General features: G+C 45.8%; 1 protein-coding gene across 1 annotated transcript in view; it reads left to right on the top strand.

Annotated features, from left to right (window-relative positions):
- Positions 1-315: 315 nt before the first annotated feature.
- qkia (QKI, KH domain containing, RNA binding a) overlaps positions 316-15,935 on the top strand; it is a gene marked incomplete at its 3' end in the record, with an annotated part of 83,483 nt that continues 67,863 nt past the window's right edge. Inside the window, 1 exon segment of the mRNA XM_083792636.1 lies at positions 316-729. Within this exon segment, the coding sequence (XP_083648762.1) occupies positions 585-729 (145 nt within the window). The 5' untranslated portion in view covers positions 316-584.

The following is a 15,935-nucleotide window of genomic DNA, read 5'->3' as shown; positions in this document are numbered from 1 at the left end:
CTGTTTGGATATTACAACTGGTTAATAAAATAATTTGTACACACGAGTGCGCGCTAGGGAATAACAATAATGTGTGGAATCCTATGTGTGATGATCTGTGATCACACCTCTATCAGTTTAGGAGGTCTACTCTACATGCATTTACGATGCATTCCTGTGCACAGCACACAATTGGCCCTAGTCTCTGTAGATCATTTAACCAGCGGTCCCTATTGGTGCTCTGTTCGATGCCTTGAAAGCCCTACTGGCCAATGGGCGTTGAGTAGGACGGAGCCGTTCAGCAGAATACTCTCTGGCGCTGGCAGTGGTAGAATCGACCGTCCCCGAGCGCACACCGTGTAGGAGAGTATACGACTCTGTGGAAGGAGATAACGGTTTCTTTTTCCCCCCTCTCCACTCTTAACTGCAAGAACAAATCAAACCATATTTTTCGGTTTAGAGGGTCGTCTAACAACAGCGATCGAAACGTGGGGGGGAACGAGGGATTTGAGCAGCAAGTTTTTTTCTTTTGCCTTTTTTTCCCCTTTTCATAAAGAGAGGATTCTGTCGGTGGTTGGCTTGTTCTCACACTCTTCGTCGCAAAGATGATGGTCGGGGAGATTGAAGTGAAGGAGCGACCGAGGCCGAGTCCCGACTATTTGATGCAATTGTTAAACGAAAAGAAGCTCATGACGAGTCTACCGAACCTCTGCGGCATCTTCACACACCTCGAGCGGCTTCTGGATGAAGGTAAACGGCCCCGTTGGAGCGTTTTGGTGGCGGTGGTTTGGGGGGAGACAGGCAGGGGAAGCGTGACCACAGCGCAGTCCGGCGCGGGTTCGATGGGCATGCCTGCTGCATTGGGGGGGACGCAGACACGCTCTAGCACGGGGCTAGATCTCTGTCTGGGCACGGCAGGCAATTGAGAACATAAGGATACCCTCAACTTAAATTAAAGCAATAACTTCGCTGCGAACGCGTGGGTTTGTATCACGAGAGAGAGACCATAACAAGGGGGCTGTGGTTTTTAACTTCTCTAGTCGAAGAGGCGTTCAGGAGGAGCCTGACTTGTTTTGTACTCTCTCTACTTTGTGGTAACGAAAAGGGTCAACTTTACACATCGCCCATTTTAACGACGATACATCCTAAACGACTAGACGCAACCGCCGCGTTCGTTTACAAACTGTATAACAAGTTTCTCGGTGAAAATAGTTGGGCAGAGTTTTCGAGTCGTGGCCTGATTGCACGGGCTTCAGTTCAGGCACACAAGCCAAGAGTTAACTTGTGTGCTAAAATACCCGATCTACAAGCTCACGAGGCGTCCCCACAGCGACGCGCTGTGAGCTTGTAGATCGGCTGTTTTTCGGGGCGCTACGTCGTCGTACGACGAAGCAAACAGGGGTCTTTTTTAGCTTTAGCTGCGTGGTAGCAGCGAGGCACGAGGAAGTAGTGGAGCCTCCGCGTTCCACCAAACCCTCATGGAACCAGACAACAATGTTATCAAACTTGTCCCCCAAATTCCTCCTGCCACCTCTCCTCTCCTCAGGATAACAGTTGATACATTGTAACCGGCACTGGCGATAGCCCTCGCTCTCCGTGTTTTTGTTTATTTAGCACAAAGATGTTCTTTTTTCACCCTCAATAGCCGTGCTGGATACCAGCAGCAGCACATCGGAATGTGGCGGCTTGTTTGGTCAGACAATGGCCAGTGAGTTGTAGTGTGTGGGGGCTGCACTGATTATTTAAACCGTCCAACTTTTGCCTGGTTTGTTTTATTTAGTTGCCTTTTTTGTGAGAACAAAACGTCCTCTTCGTGATTTGGGTAGCTACACGATTTCCCCGACCACTGTAGTATTTTCTCCCCCCTCATTTGCTGCAGTCGTGGTGTGGTGTATGTGTATTTTTGCCAGTATGCCCCACCAAACTGCATCGCCTTTGTCAGCTCCATCACAGACACAAATCACACAATTGTGTTGTCCTTGGAATATGTCTCTCCTCTCTATGTGGTTACGCATAACGGCTATGCTACCGCGACCTATTCGCCATTGACAGTATCGATAGCCTAAGCGGGTTTAGTGTACGGTTTGACTTGAGCTTTATGGAATTGAACTGGGGACACTAGAGAGCGCCACATCCCCCTGCCTGTCGTCCCCATAGCGCGTGTGTGTGTGTATTGGACGACCAGGCACCATGTCATTTTTTTATTCAAATGCAGCCATTCACGCTTTATTGTGGTATAAATGATTTCATATCGGATAGCCTTATAGGCAAAGGGCCACCATGAACTTGAGTTTCAGCTGAATATCTGAATGGGCATGCCATGTAGTAACTGTAGTTTGTACTTGCTAAACCGGTCTAGAAGGCTGTCTGCCTTCCTTGACATTTGGTAAACAAGCAACAAAAAAAAGACACCAAGCACAACGTCGATCTCGAAAACGCATCTTGTCACCTCAATGGATATACTTATTTTGGCAGTTTTTGTAGAATGAAGCACCGTTATGCACTGTTATGTAAACACATTTTTATTCTGTAATTCGAGCGCTAGTGACATTCTGTCACACATCCTTCCAACTGTAGATGAATAGCGAGGTCATTACAGCCCATATATGCAGGTGTAATAAAGAATTAAAGAGGGGAAAAAACAAGAGTTGCTTATACAATGAAAACAAAAGTAAGTCTCAGTGGAGATGGTAATTAAAAAACTAGTTAAACCTGTAAACACCCAGTGTTGAAATGCTTCATAATTAATTTGACTTTATTTCGGTGGGGGGGAATTTAGTGGGCCCCAAGTTTTTATTGAGGTGCCGTGGTAGACCGAATATTGCTCTATTGTTTTCCCTACACACAACCTTGAAACTCTTAACAATTCTCTAGTGGACTGGACAATGAGGAGGAAAGAAAATACCATGCACACTCTGTGTGCCTCTTCTCATTTATTCAAATAACTAAACCTGCATAGTCTTACAGTGTATGGCCCAACCCTGTGCGGTTCAGATATTTTGTCTGTCATTCCTAGCATTTTCGTGGATTGCCTTTGGAGTGCATGTTTCTCTGAAATGCACATACCTGTTTCTCTGAATCACACATACCTCTTGCAGACTTGTAGTTTTTCTGGACTATACATATTTTATTTGTGCCACAACCCAGGCTTCCTGTTATTCGGTTTTGTTTTTTGTTTTTCTGCAAGAAAGCATGGAACCAACTCCTACAATTCCCACAACTTCCCTCACCAGTCCCTCTGTTGTTCTCTCACCCTTTTCTCTCCCCCAACCCGAAGCCACACAACTCCTCGGTTTACTGAGGTTTCCACAGCAGCAGCCCAAACTTTACATATCCGCCAAATGTTTCATGTGTGTGCGATGTAAGTCATCCAAGCGAAGGCAGCATAGGCTTGTCTGACTGTCTGGTTCCCGTTAGCGGGTATGTTTGGTTTGCCTGCTCTCTGGATTGGGCCAGAGCTCTGGTGCGGTATTTAGTCCATCCTCCCAGTCCCCGTCCCACCCTAGTGTAAACTAACCCCACCCAGGTTAAAATGTTTAATATATATTATGGCAAAGTTTTGTTACTTGCATGACTTTAGCTTTTCAGACTCTGGAGTTGTTCTCATGTGTAGTGTTAACCGTTAACACTACATTTGTTAGTTATAACTTATAAACTTGTGTTTACTTTAAATCTTAATACAGCCTGCTGTCTTTAGATAATGGAAGTGACTCTATAAAGTACAGGGTTAAGCTACTACACATTTTATTTTGATTATTGCAGAACTTAAGTGCAGACACGGCAGTTCTCAATCAGTGTCTGTGAAGTAATCATTAATGCTATGTGGTTGAGATTTGCCAGGTAGGTTGTTGTGTAGTGTTCCAGTTAGGCAAATAGAGAGGCATGGGCATCAGGCCAACACAGTTACAACAAACATCGCATCTCTCTGTGACAGGAAGGATTTCAGACGGTGTTCTGTTTCCCCCCCCTCAAACCCATAGTATTGCAGTGTGAATCATGGCTTGTCTATGAAGTTGTTTGTTCTGTGTAGCTTTCTCTTCAGAACATAGTGTTGCTGTTGAGCAGAAACCTTGTATCTCCACAGTGACGCGTCAACTTTTTAATGTTTCTGTATTAATGCTAAAAGTAGTAGCAAATTGCAGATCTACAAGCTCAGATCAGATGTATTTGAAACAGTGAAAAGTGTTAGTCTTTCTGTGGGTTGTATAAATATTTAACAATAAAGTGTAACAAGAGCTTTTGACTAAAATAATTACTTAATTTTGATTAATTGGAAAACGGATAATTTTTTCCATTTTCTAAAAAGTAACCTTTTTGTACAAACAACAGTTTGTACTGCCTTGTTCTGCCTTCTAGTCCTGTCCTTCCACAAGTGTTAGTGTTGAAAGGGTGACAAGGAGAACAGGTGCTGCTTGGGGAAAAAAAATACAGTGGAGTAGAAATATTGTCACTTCTTGGGAGGGGGAAGATGTGATGCTGGAAAAAGAGACGGAGGGGAGGGGGGGTAACTGAAGGGCACTCCTTAGCTGTCAATGAGGTGTTGTTGCCGCGTCTCCTTGGGGAGAACATTTCAGCGTGCTGATGAAAATTGTGCGGGCGAACGCCTCTCACAAAACAGAAAAGCGTAAATGGCAGGTGCCTGTTGTCTCTCACTGTATTTTAAATGGCTAAAATATTCTTTGCTTTGTCAGACTAAAGAATATTGTGATAAAATTCAAAAATGTACATGGGTGGAAAATAAATTGTGCTTTTGCCTTGTCTTCCTTGAAAGGAACCCCCTCCCTGCACCACAATCCCCCTGACAGCTGCACAGTGCACCACCACACGTAGGTGACAAGCATTCCTCCCCACCCACCCTCAACTTTCTGCGTGCATGTTTGTGCTTATTTTTCCACTGCGAAGGAAAACTGACACCCCCTTGTGCCCCCGTGTGTAGTGGCCGCTCATAGACAACCCCGCTTCACACCGTGCGTGCACGTCTCTATATCAAGTGGAATATAGAGCCAGTCAAGGTCAGTCGGTCAGAGTTGACAGGCCCATCTCTGAAATCCCCTTATGTTGCAGTCTTCCAGAGGTGACACTCACCATGGTGTTTTTATTTTTTGTAATTTATTTTTATATATTTCACTTGCGATCCTCACTTCACATTCCAGACGACAAAAGCTGCTTCAAATTGCTATATTTTCTCTTGGCAGGAAGAGACAGCCCATATCACATCCAGTGACTCTGTAGTAGCAGAAGTACAGGCACTGTTGTAAGTTACTGGAGCAGATGAGAGTCACCTTTCTCTCTCTCTCTCCCCCACCCCACCCCCCTTTCTTTTTTTTTTTTACAGCATGTCCTCTGGCAAGTCTCTACTACACGGAACGCAATTGTCGGATTGATCGAGACCATTTGTTCCAATTCCCCCCTCCCCCATTTTCCTTACAGGCTCAATTTTAGCCTTGTTTGTGTAATGGATTTAATAGTCCATTGTTGCAGAGCGTGCTGTGTCAGTAACCAGGTTGTGTACAGTCTACGGCTCTGGTCCCTGGCCACAGCATCTCCTGGCATAGAGTTTCACATCTACCTGCTTGTTCCTGGGCTGTGATTTAATAGGATGCTCCCCTGTGAGTTGACAGTGCTCGGAGGACGGACGGACTGTCCACTATGAAGCTGCTTTTGTGTTTGTCTGTGGGGACTGGAGTACAACCGTGTTAGATTAGCGCACTGATAACTGGGAGACAAGGAGTGGTATAAGCTTACTTCCTTATCCGTTTGTCCATATCTCTGTGTTCCTGTCTTTCTTCAGGTTTCAGACTGTCTCCCTGCCCGTTTCCTCCCTGTCAGTCCTCTCTTCGTCCCACTTTTGTCCCCGGTACCCCCCACCTTCCTTAGCTGGACTTTTGATAGCCTCCGACATGCAATCAATGTGGTGGCTAACAAGATTGAATGGCAAGTAAGACAGCTCAGGGCTGTGAGGAGGGAGAGCTGATGACAGTGATCGGTAGAAGGGCTTAGTGGCCATGGTGGTTGTTGTTGTTCGTTAAGGGCTATGGTTGTTGTGCAAGCTAAAACCTGACCCCATCCTCTCAAGGCACTGCTTATAAGCTGGAATTTAATTAAATTAGCTAGTGTGTGTGTGTGTGTGTGTGTGTGTGTGTGCACGCTACTTCGCTGAGCCGCCACACCAGTCGCAGAGCTCGAGACGTGGGCTTTGTTTCTAACTCTCGTCTGTTTCTCCTTCTTTGTCTTGCTCACACTCTCTCGTCTCTGCTTCTCTTTTCACTCCTACTTACCTCTATGGTAATGAATTGGGAGGTGACGGGAGTCTGACAGGGTGAGGTGTAAGGGTTGTGGGAGGAAGAACCAGTTACAGCCTGCCTTCCCACCTACGTGGAAGGCTCTCTCTGATGTGTGTGTGAGCTCCAGTCACCCCCATCTGGTTCCCCTGGCTTAGCTCCATCCCCAGTCCCCCTTCGCCTCCTGCAGCCTGATAAAGTCATCTAACGACAGCCTCTGGCTCTTATCTCGGCCCTCAATCCCGCATGTGCTGGGGCCACCTTATCATTGCAGCCTCTGCCTTGCCCTGCTGTCGCACTCCCCTGCCTAGCTGACTATCTGGCTGGCTGACTGTCACCAAAACTAAGCGTTTTCCTCCTCCTCCCCCCCCCCCCCCCCCCTCCCGCTGCTGCTCAGTGTTCGACAGTGTAATATTTCTAGAGGCTATTTGAAAAAGTTTCCTGATATCTTTAAACGGGCCTGTACTATTTGATCAATAGTAAGCTGACCAGATGTGCAAGAGTCAAGAGGCAAGACCTACTGTGTGTTTCCTGTCAGGAAAGAGTCACAGTTCTGTTGTTAGTTAGTCTGTCTATGACACAGCTCGTGTGTGTGTGAGAGTGCATGTCTATGACACAGCTCGTGTGTGTGAGCGTGCATGCTTTTCCAGATGATGACCAGTAGCGTGACACAGAAAGGCGGGTAGAGCTTGTCGGGGGATGTTGTAACAATTATGTCTCCACTTCCCTTCTGTGCCGACTGTCAGTTTACGTATTCTTAGGGTTATTTATTTGATGTCCTGAAATTGCAAACACCACTCTTTGACGCTGGCTGAGTGGCTGCACAACCCCTCTTTTTCTGTGTGTGTGACGTGTGCGTGTGTGTGTGTGTGTGTGTGTGTGTGTGTGTGTGTGTGTGTGTGTGTGTGTGTGTCTCACACAAAAGTGCACACAGGAAGTAACACCTGCTTTCAGACAGGAATGGTCAGTGGAAGGACCCAGATAGTGGTTTTGTTTTCCATTCCAGACAGATGGGGGGAGGAGGAGGAGAAGAACATGAACAAGGGAGTGTCCAGAGAATGGAACGAGGCCTTCTCCTCACTCCCCCTGCCTCTTCTCGGCTGTTGTTTCCCACAGAGGTTGGTCTGTCTCCAGGCTTTTTTTCCTCTCCACTCATTTACATTTTGGTTGTGAACGGGCTGTCTGGCACTCTGGCTGTTTGATAATCTCTCCTCTCATTCCCCTTTACGTCATGCTCGCTGGCGTGCGTGGCGTGCAAACAAACCCACATATGTGCATTTGCTCGCGTGCTCTCATGCACGCACACACATGCACACACACAGAGGAACAAGTATTTCTCAGTTGAGACGAGTATGGGCCCCACCCTGTTGCATTCTTTGACTACTTGGAATAGCTCTACCACCCCCGTCTTTACGCACACTTCGCCCCCTTTTTCACTCACAATATGTCCTCTCTCCCTTTTGCTCTGACAATGTCTTTTTTGATGGCGTGCTTTTTTTTCTCCCCTTCTATTTACTGAGCTGCTGTTACAGATGTGGATTCTAACAATTATGCTCTGCATGAGGTGTTACACTGGCATTTGTCACCATTGCTCCCTGTTCCTTTCCCCATAGTTCAGTTTCTTCACAGAATAGGGAGGCGAAGAAAGAAAAAGCAGAGCTGAATGCTCACTCTGTCTCTCTCTCTCTCTCTCTCTCTCTCTCTCTCTCTCTCTCTCTCTCTCTCTCTCTCTCTCTCTCTCGTTGCCCGCCCTTCTTGCGTTCTCTTCTCTCGTTTCGGGAGGAATGGCAAGCAAGTTGACAGCCAGTTCAGGAATTTCACCGGGAGTGCAGTCGAAGCACTTAACCTCCAATCTGCTGTTTGTTTGTTTCCCCCCACAATCCCTCATTTTGTGTGTGTTTTAAATCAATTTGATCTGTGCTGCGTTCAGAAGCTGATGCAAGACACACCATCACCAGAAAAGATTAATGTTTAGTTGTATTGCAATTTTGACAGAGCTGTTATTATTTCACCGCCTGGCAATTTCAACTTATTTTTCACCCGGGTAAAAATATCAAGGGCAAGGTTTTAAAAATCTTATTTATTTTCTTCTGCAGTTTCGAATATCTCAGTGTTAAAGTCTGTTTTCCTTTGCAACATTTGTCAAAGGGGTTTTCATCTTAAAAAAAAAGAAACCCTCTTCTGAAATCGTGTGCACCCTCCCGACCTCTTCCCCCATTGATGCCTCAATAGATCGGTCTGCAACAACTCTCAGCGTAGGCTTCTTGCCATGGTTGTAGGGGCTGGCCGATAAATCGAGGATGAATAATTCACCTGTCCCGTAGCAGTGTACGTTGTTTCTGTTTGACTTGCCACACGAGCAGGCAGCCCCACCGTAACCTTCCCTAAGGGCCTGCAGAGGGCGAGGGGAACGAAATCCTTCCATGCATTTTTGCCATTAAATATGTAGTGAAGACTCTGACCTAAACCAGGTCAACCCATTTCCTCTTTGCCAACAAATGCTTGAACGTTATGCTCAGCCTCTTAAGTTCTACGTGACACAACAATTGCGTACCCCCCATCACCACTCATATCGGCTCTCTGCCTATCTTGGAAAACGTAGTATGTATGTAAACACAGACCTCCTGCGTGAGAGTGGTCAAAGAGAGAGGCAGCGGTTTGTTTCGTTTTTAAATGCTGGTTTACGTGGGCAGCTTAGAGTGACTGATGTCAGCTGTATTTTCTTTTTGGAGTGAGACAGAACAGGATTGAGCACATGTCAAGTGAATAACAGTGGTAAGGTTATAGAGGCAGGCAAGGCTGGAAGCAGCCATGCCCGGGGGGGGGGGGGGGGGGGGGGGTGGTGTGTGTCATTCTACACTGCAGTTGCATGAGTTCATGGCATTAGGCATTTTGAGCCCCCATCACCACCACCTAACCTCACCCCACCCCTGGTTGTTTTTCCAGTCTTGCAATTGGCCGCCCCTGTTTGTATCTGCGGATCATGTGATAGGAGCCACTTGGAGCCAAGGGGAGACGAGAGAGAGAGTACTGCTCAACTTGTTTTTCTTTTTCAGTCTGCGTGTGTGTGTGTGTGTGTGAGTTCTCTGCTCTACTTAAACTGTGATGAAACATTCACTACATTATAGCAGGGAATGTTGCAGCAAGGAGCCGTTGCATGCATGACGCCACTGCACACAGAGACTTTGTGCACCTAGTCAGTGTTGCCAGATTTTGTGAGAGGAACCAGGTATATGAAAACAAGTCTAAAATCTCACCCCCCCCCCCCGCCCAAATAAGTAACTACACTATAGAAACGACACACAAAAACCTGCAACTAACAATATTTACTATCAACCAAGGCCAAAGTTGCTTCTAATAAAGCAGACCTGGCAACACTTCACCTAGCCCTTCTGTCTGCGTGTTCTCAAATGTTCCAGTTTGCCGAACAGCCCCTTCCTCCCCCGATATCTCGGACACAGTGTGCACAGCCTAACTAGACGACTGTTGTGGCTGTCTAACCTCTTGTTATTATGTAAAACGGATTGTCTTCTCATGTGATTCATGCCCATGTGTTAGTACCCCAAAAGTGACATAACTGCTGCTTGGATGAAGCCAGAGAGAGCCATTGCGGCTGCAAAGTGTTTTATGTCATTGTTATTTGTTTTTTAGTGTTGTGCCGCTGACTGTTTACACTACAGCTTGAAAATCTGCACGTCCGTTCTTATCAGTGCACTGGACGTGACCAGATTACAGAGCAGAGACAATGGCTCAGATTGTATGATTAGGCTTTAATGACTGAGAAACAAAGGGGCCCTACAGCACCCATTTGGAGCACAGGATAGACAGACATGTATATAAAACACAGATAACTAGCAGGAAAGAATGTGGATGTATCGTGCTCTATATGAAAGGGGTTAGTGAGTGTGCTTTTGGGCCCACTCAATTGATTGGTTGTGTGCACTGAAAGGGGGGAGCGAGGGTGATAAAGAACAGGGGAAAAGAGTGGGAGAATTCCTATGTGCTGAGAATGAGGTCATCTGGTTGGCTAAGAGGAAGGTCACTGACCCCTCCCCTCCCTCCCTCCATGATTTCTGATACACAAAAGGCCTTTGTGTGGTAATGGGACAGACGTATGCACCCCGGGACATTTTTGAACCAGTTCACATTTCACAAGCTACACAGTGAAGTGCTGTGTTAATTTCTTACATTAATTTCAACATTATTAAAGTAATGTAACACAATATATATTATTTTTTTACTCTGGTCAATTTGGCATTTTCAGAGTTAAAATTATTGCTGAGGATTTTACTTTGTGTGTGTGCCTGCATGCACTTGAAATAGGATGTCCATTTTCGAGTTTGAAGTGTGGTTGCATTACGCATTCTTTGTGTCACCACTCACCAACCATGTTAACATTTTACTGCAGTTCCAGCTATGACATGGCTCAAGGCAATGCTTGTGATTCCACCCGAGGCGTTTAATTCCGTCACAAATGATCAAACGTGTTTGATAGTTATGAGTACGGTCCGATAGGCTGTGAGCAGATCGAGACGTTTAATGTTGGATCTTCAAACTCTTCACATAGATAATCTGGGCAGATAATTGGTACCGATCAGCCTCCCCGGTTGTTGACAGGGGCGCTCCATGCCCAAAATCTCTCCGATCATCCTCTCCTCTGAGCCCGGCTTTAGTTTCTCACAGCGGATGTACAGTACCAATCCTTATTTATCCATTTGTAACTCCCAAGAATGTACAGATGGAACCACATTGGTATAGTCGTTGAGTTAAATTAACACAGGCTTTTACAGTGTGGTTAAAAGCTACAGGATTTGACTGCGTGGTTAAAAGGCTATGCTTGAATTAGTGTGTGTCAGTTCAGGTAATGACCGTCGCTTAGGCAGCTGCTATGTCACTGAGGTGTCATGACAGTTGTCACCCTGATGCTTTGAAGTTCAGTCAAAGGAATTGAGCGTCCTCCACATGCCTCCATATGACCTAGTGAACAGACATGGCTCCCGTCTGCGGTGACCCTCAACGTCCTCCAGTCCAGTTGTCTCAGTAAGAGCAACTGGATGCAGTGGAATTCCAGCCCATAACACGTTCTACAAGGTGTTGTTTTTGTTGCACAGGATGAGATTACAGCTGCCTCCGTCTGTCACATATCATTTACTGTGATGTTGGAGCATGTCCAGTATGGATACACATGCTTGGCTTTCATTTCTGTTCTTTCAGGGGAATCTTCCAGTTGTAAATTTGCTTCCATATACAGTAAACGGTACTGAAGAACACAGACAGACAGTATTTTTATCCCCTTATTTTTTTATGGTGATGGAGAATTACATGTGTGACTGTGTATGTGTGTAATGCAGTGTCCTGTGGAGAAAGGCTAAAGGCTGCCAGGGGTGTGTGTGTGTGTGTGTGTGTGTGTACACACGCATGCATGAATACAGTGGGAAGGGAGACAGGGGAGACAGATGTGGGCATCAGCGAGGTGCCAAGGTGCCAGCTGTTGTGGCGCATCCAGGTGAGGAATAGTCAGTCTGGAGATGGAGTCGTCTCTGTCAAACCCTTTTTAATACGCCTCCCCTCCTTTCATTTCCTCCAGAGAATTTGTCTGACACGAGTTCAGGCTGTTTGTGACGGGAGATCTTCCTCCAGCCTTATTTTTATTGAACGTCTGACACTCTCGATGAACCAAACCCCCGGCTTTATCTCGGTTCCTCCTTTGACTCATCACCAACTACAAAATATCTCTCTCTCTCTCTCCCCCTTGTCTGTCCCTCTCTATGTCTTATGTTTTGCTCTGTCTCTTTCTTTTTCCCTCTCCCCTTCCCTCAAAACCTGACACATGTTCTCCTGGTGTGTTTGTGCTACACTGCCATCCATTTTGCAGACGAAGCAGTACAGTGCTCGTGTGAAAGATGTTCCGTCGTTGGCCCTTGTGTTTTCCAAAGGAGGAAATCGCTATCTGTTCTCCCATGGGAATGACTCATTTTTCCTGGCTTTTGTCTTTTTATTGTAATATTTATTTTGGCATCATGACTCTGCAACTCCTGCTGCCAGTGGCCACCATTCCCCCCCCACCCATGTGTATTTTAGTTCGTTCTCTCATCTCCAGCTTGCCTCAATCCATCTCTCTCTCTAGTCCTGGGGTGTCTCTTCATTTCCACCTGTGCTTTGTCTCCATCCATTTTCTCTCTATGGTTCTGTGTGTGTGTGTGTGTTGTACAGTGGCAGTAATCCAGCCTCGGGGCTACATCGCCTCTCTTTCATGTGAGGACCAGTAGTGTTGAACTTAAAGGCCTGTAACATAGCCTGTCGGTTTGCATCAGCCCAGTGACTGCGACTCTCTGCACACAGGACACTACCGAGACACTCCCTTCGCCTGTGACAGCGACCGCGCGCACACACATGTGCGTGCACACACACACACACACACACACACACACACACACACACACACACACACACACGGTAGCAGAGAGTGCATGCCTGCACATGCTGGCAGTGATTATACAGACACATACTGTAGACTCAGTAAGTCCTCACAACCCAAGTGCTTTGAGGTAGATCAGAGGTTACAGGATTAAGAAGGGTTGGGTGGCTGCCTGGTTAATCATGGTGCGAGTCGTGTGGAAACCGGACTGTCTGTCTATGCCCCCCCCTCCCCCCACCCCCAGTTTCATCACCTTTTACCACATAATAATAATAATAATAATAAACTTTATTTGTATAGCACCTTTCATACATAAATGCAGCTCAAAGTGCTTCACAGGGCAGGACACAAAAATATAATACAATAAAACACAAGTAGTTAAAATGATAGAACAATGGCAAAGAACAAAATTGAATATAAGAACATAAAATAAATAAAAACAAATAAAAACACCACATGCAGCAATCAGTCAGGGCAGGGTAGGAACGTGCATAGTAAAACTCAACTAAAAGCAAGAGTGAAGAGGTGAGTCTTGAGTTGAGATTAAAAAATGTCTACAGAGGGTGCGTGTCTGAGCTCGAATGGAAGTTTATTCCAGGCTGTTGGGCCGTAGAAGCAAAAAGCTGCCTCACCATATTTATTTGTGCACATTCTTTTAGGCACTTCAAGTAGGCCAGCATTGGAGGACCTGAGGGGGCGGTTAGGGACATATCCAGGTAGGCAGTCACGGAGGTACGGAGGTGCGAGACCATTGAGAGCTTTATAGACAAGTAAAATAATTTTAAAATCAATCCTAAAAACAACCGGAAGCCAGTGCAGTGATGCCAAAACTGGAGTATGTCGTGTCAGCCCCCCCACCCACCCCCCAAATGGTTGCTCATACCACTAGTGGATAAACAACGCTGTTCAACATGATCATGGAGACAGAGCAAAGGGTTTTACATGTCTGGAAAGCCCTGTTATGTTTTTACCATTCTCTCCTCTTTTCATTGCCTCTTTTCATTGTCTTTCCCACAAGGCGAGTAAACCATTTAGAAGTGTCTCAGGGATGCAGGGACCATTTCTGCATTGCCCTAACTGGCCAAGATTGTTTGTTTGCTTCTGTGCAGAGAGACTCAGACGTACAGTAGTTTTGACAGAAATCGTATAGATACACTTGTTCACATGCGACGCCTCTATGGATGGCTGGCCCAGAACAATACAGCTTTAAGTCCTCCTGACAGCGGCCTGCACCAAATCCATCCAGATACTTGACACCTGTTCCTTATTTAATTTGTCCATATAAGTAAGTAAGAGGTATTGTGCGTGTGTGTGTGTCTGTCTGTCTGTCTATAGACATTCCACTGGGAGATAAAATTCTGATCCCGAACAAGATCTCTGAAAGTCTGGCTGTGATGAAAAGGAGAGACGCCATAACAAGATATGAGTGCCACTGTTTGTCACGTATTCGGGGACAGAGCAATAAAAGGCTGTAACTTGTAGACAGCAGCTACAAGACCCAGCATGCCCTGTACCTCTACCTGAGAAGTAAGGACGGGAGATACCAGTTCTCTGATCTCTATCCACCGGCACGCAAAAACTCAGTGTTCATCTAGAGTTAGAAATTCTAATTTGATAAATGGACACTGAATATTTTCCTCATGCTGTGTAGACTAAGGAAATTGATTTCTAGGCTGGTAATCGGAGGCTCTAGCAGCTTGTCGGACCCTGTTTCTCTTCAGAGCCACAAACACATTAATTGCCATTAGCACGTAACTGTGGGCAATTGTCCTGTCGTACAGATTCTCTGGCCTTCGTTGGTATAAATGGCTCCTCGTTGCCATCGTGTGACCTCATTTCCTGCTAATGAGAGAGAAAGGAATGTGGTTGTTCCTCATTTTCTCTCTCTCTCCCACCCTGTGTACTCGAAACTCACACACATAAACATGCACAGGTTATAAAGAGAATACATATCCAGTAAACCTTTACTGCTTCCAGCTCTACTGCTCCAAAAACAAATCACTCACTTATATCATCGCTGTCAGCTGGAAAATGTCCAAGACAACCATTCTTTTATTATTTTAAAAATAATATATTTTAAAAATTGTGAAAATGGCTGCTATTTTAGTATTTTTGCTACTTTTGTTCAAAGTAGGACATTCATTTAACAAAAAAAATAAAATGTTGACTTGAAATATGGAGATGCAAGGTTTCTGCCCGACAGCGACGATATCATTGCTGATAACAGAGGCTGCTAACTGCTTGTCCTAATCTGTATGATAAAAACACAGCTGCTGTTTGCTAGCCGTCTTTATTTAGGTGTCTGTTTTGACAAAACTGCAATAGAAATGACAATCCCGCCATCTGCAGCCATTACAGTGGCTGCTTGTGAACGTCGTGCTTTAACATAAGGCTTCAAACAATTGTTGAAGCAATGGAAGTAGCAATTCAAAGGCGAGGGGGTAGATATTGGAGGGGGGGGGGGGGGGGAAATTACGATATCTTCTGCCTCCTATTGGCTGTGGGTGGGGTGGATGTCTCCATGGTTACATAGGTGGGACAGGAAGCCGAAGCGGTACTTATCTCTTCGTCACATTGACAGTCGGAGCCCTTCCTTCTTTCCGCCCTTGCTTCCTCTTCTGACAGCTGGACATTTCCTGCGATTGTTGTGTGACGGCGCAGAGGGAGAGTATGGAAGACAGCCTCTCTGTTTGTGTGCGTTTATGCCATGGATGTGAACCTCCAGGTTTTAATGTATGTGCCATATGTTTGTTTAACTTTATGCCATGGATGTGAACACCACACACACAGCAACATGTAAACACACAGTCGCACACAGAGACCAAAACAGTCCCACAAAAGTGTAGTCTGTCTCTGTCAGCCTCTGTGATAAACAACAAGGTCTATGAACACAAGAAGCGACCAAGCCCTTAAACATACATACATTGGCTGTTTGAAAATGGCAGAGCTATTTGGATGGGGGGTCGGCATTAAGAAACGAGCCCAAATAAGCAACTACACTTTAGAAATAAGCCCAAAAAAACGCAACCACCAATATTTACAAGGCCAAAGTCTCTTATAATATGCAGACATGGCAACACTGAAGTCTCAGTCACACCGTACTTACTTACTAGCGACAGGAAGTTAATTCTGCCCATGTCCCTGCTGGTGGTGCGCAGAGGAAAGGCTTCCCTTCTTTCCAATAGGTAAGAGGAGAAGGTTCCAGAACTGCAGTGTAAACTAAAATCGGAGGCCTCCCCAAACCATCTCTCTCACAC

Source organism: Protomyctophum parallelum (genome assembly GCF_964188405.1).
Source record: "Protomyctophum parallelum genome assembly, chromosome: 20".
NCBI lineage: Eukaryota > Metazoa > Chordata > Actinopteri > Myctophiformes > Myctophidae > Protomyctophum > Protomyctophum parallelum.
This window is presented reverse-complemented; position numbering and strand designations above follow the sequence as displayed.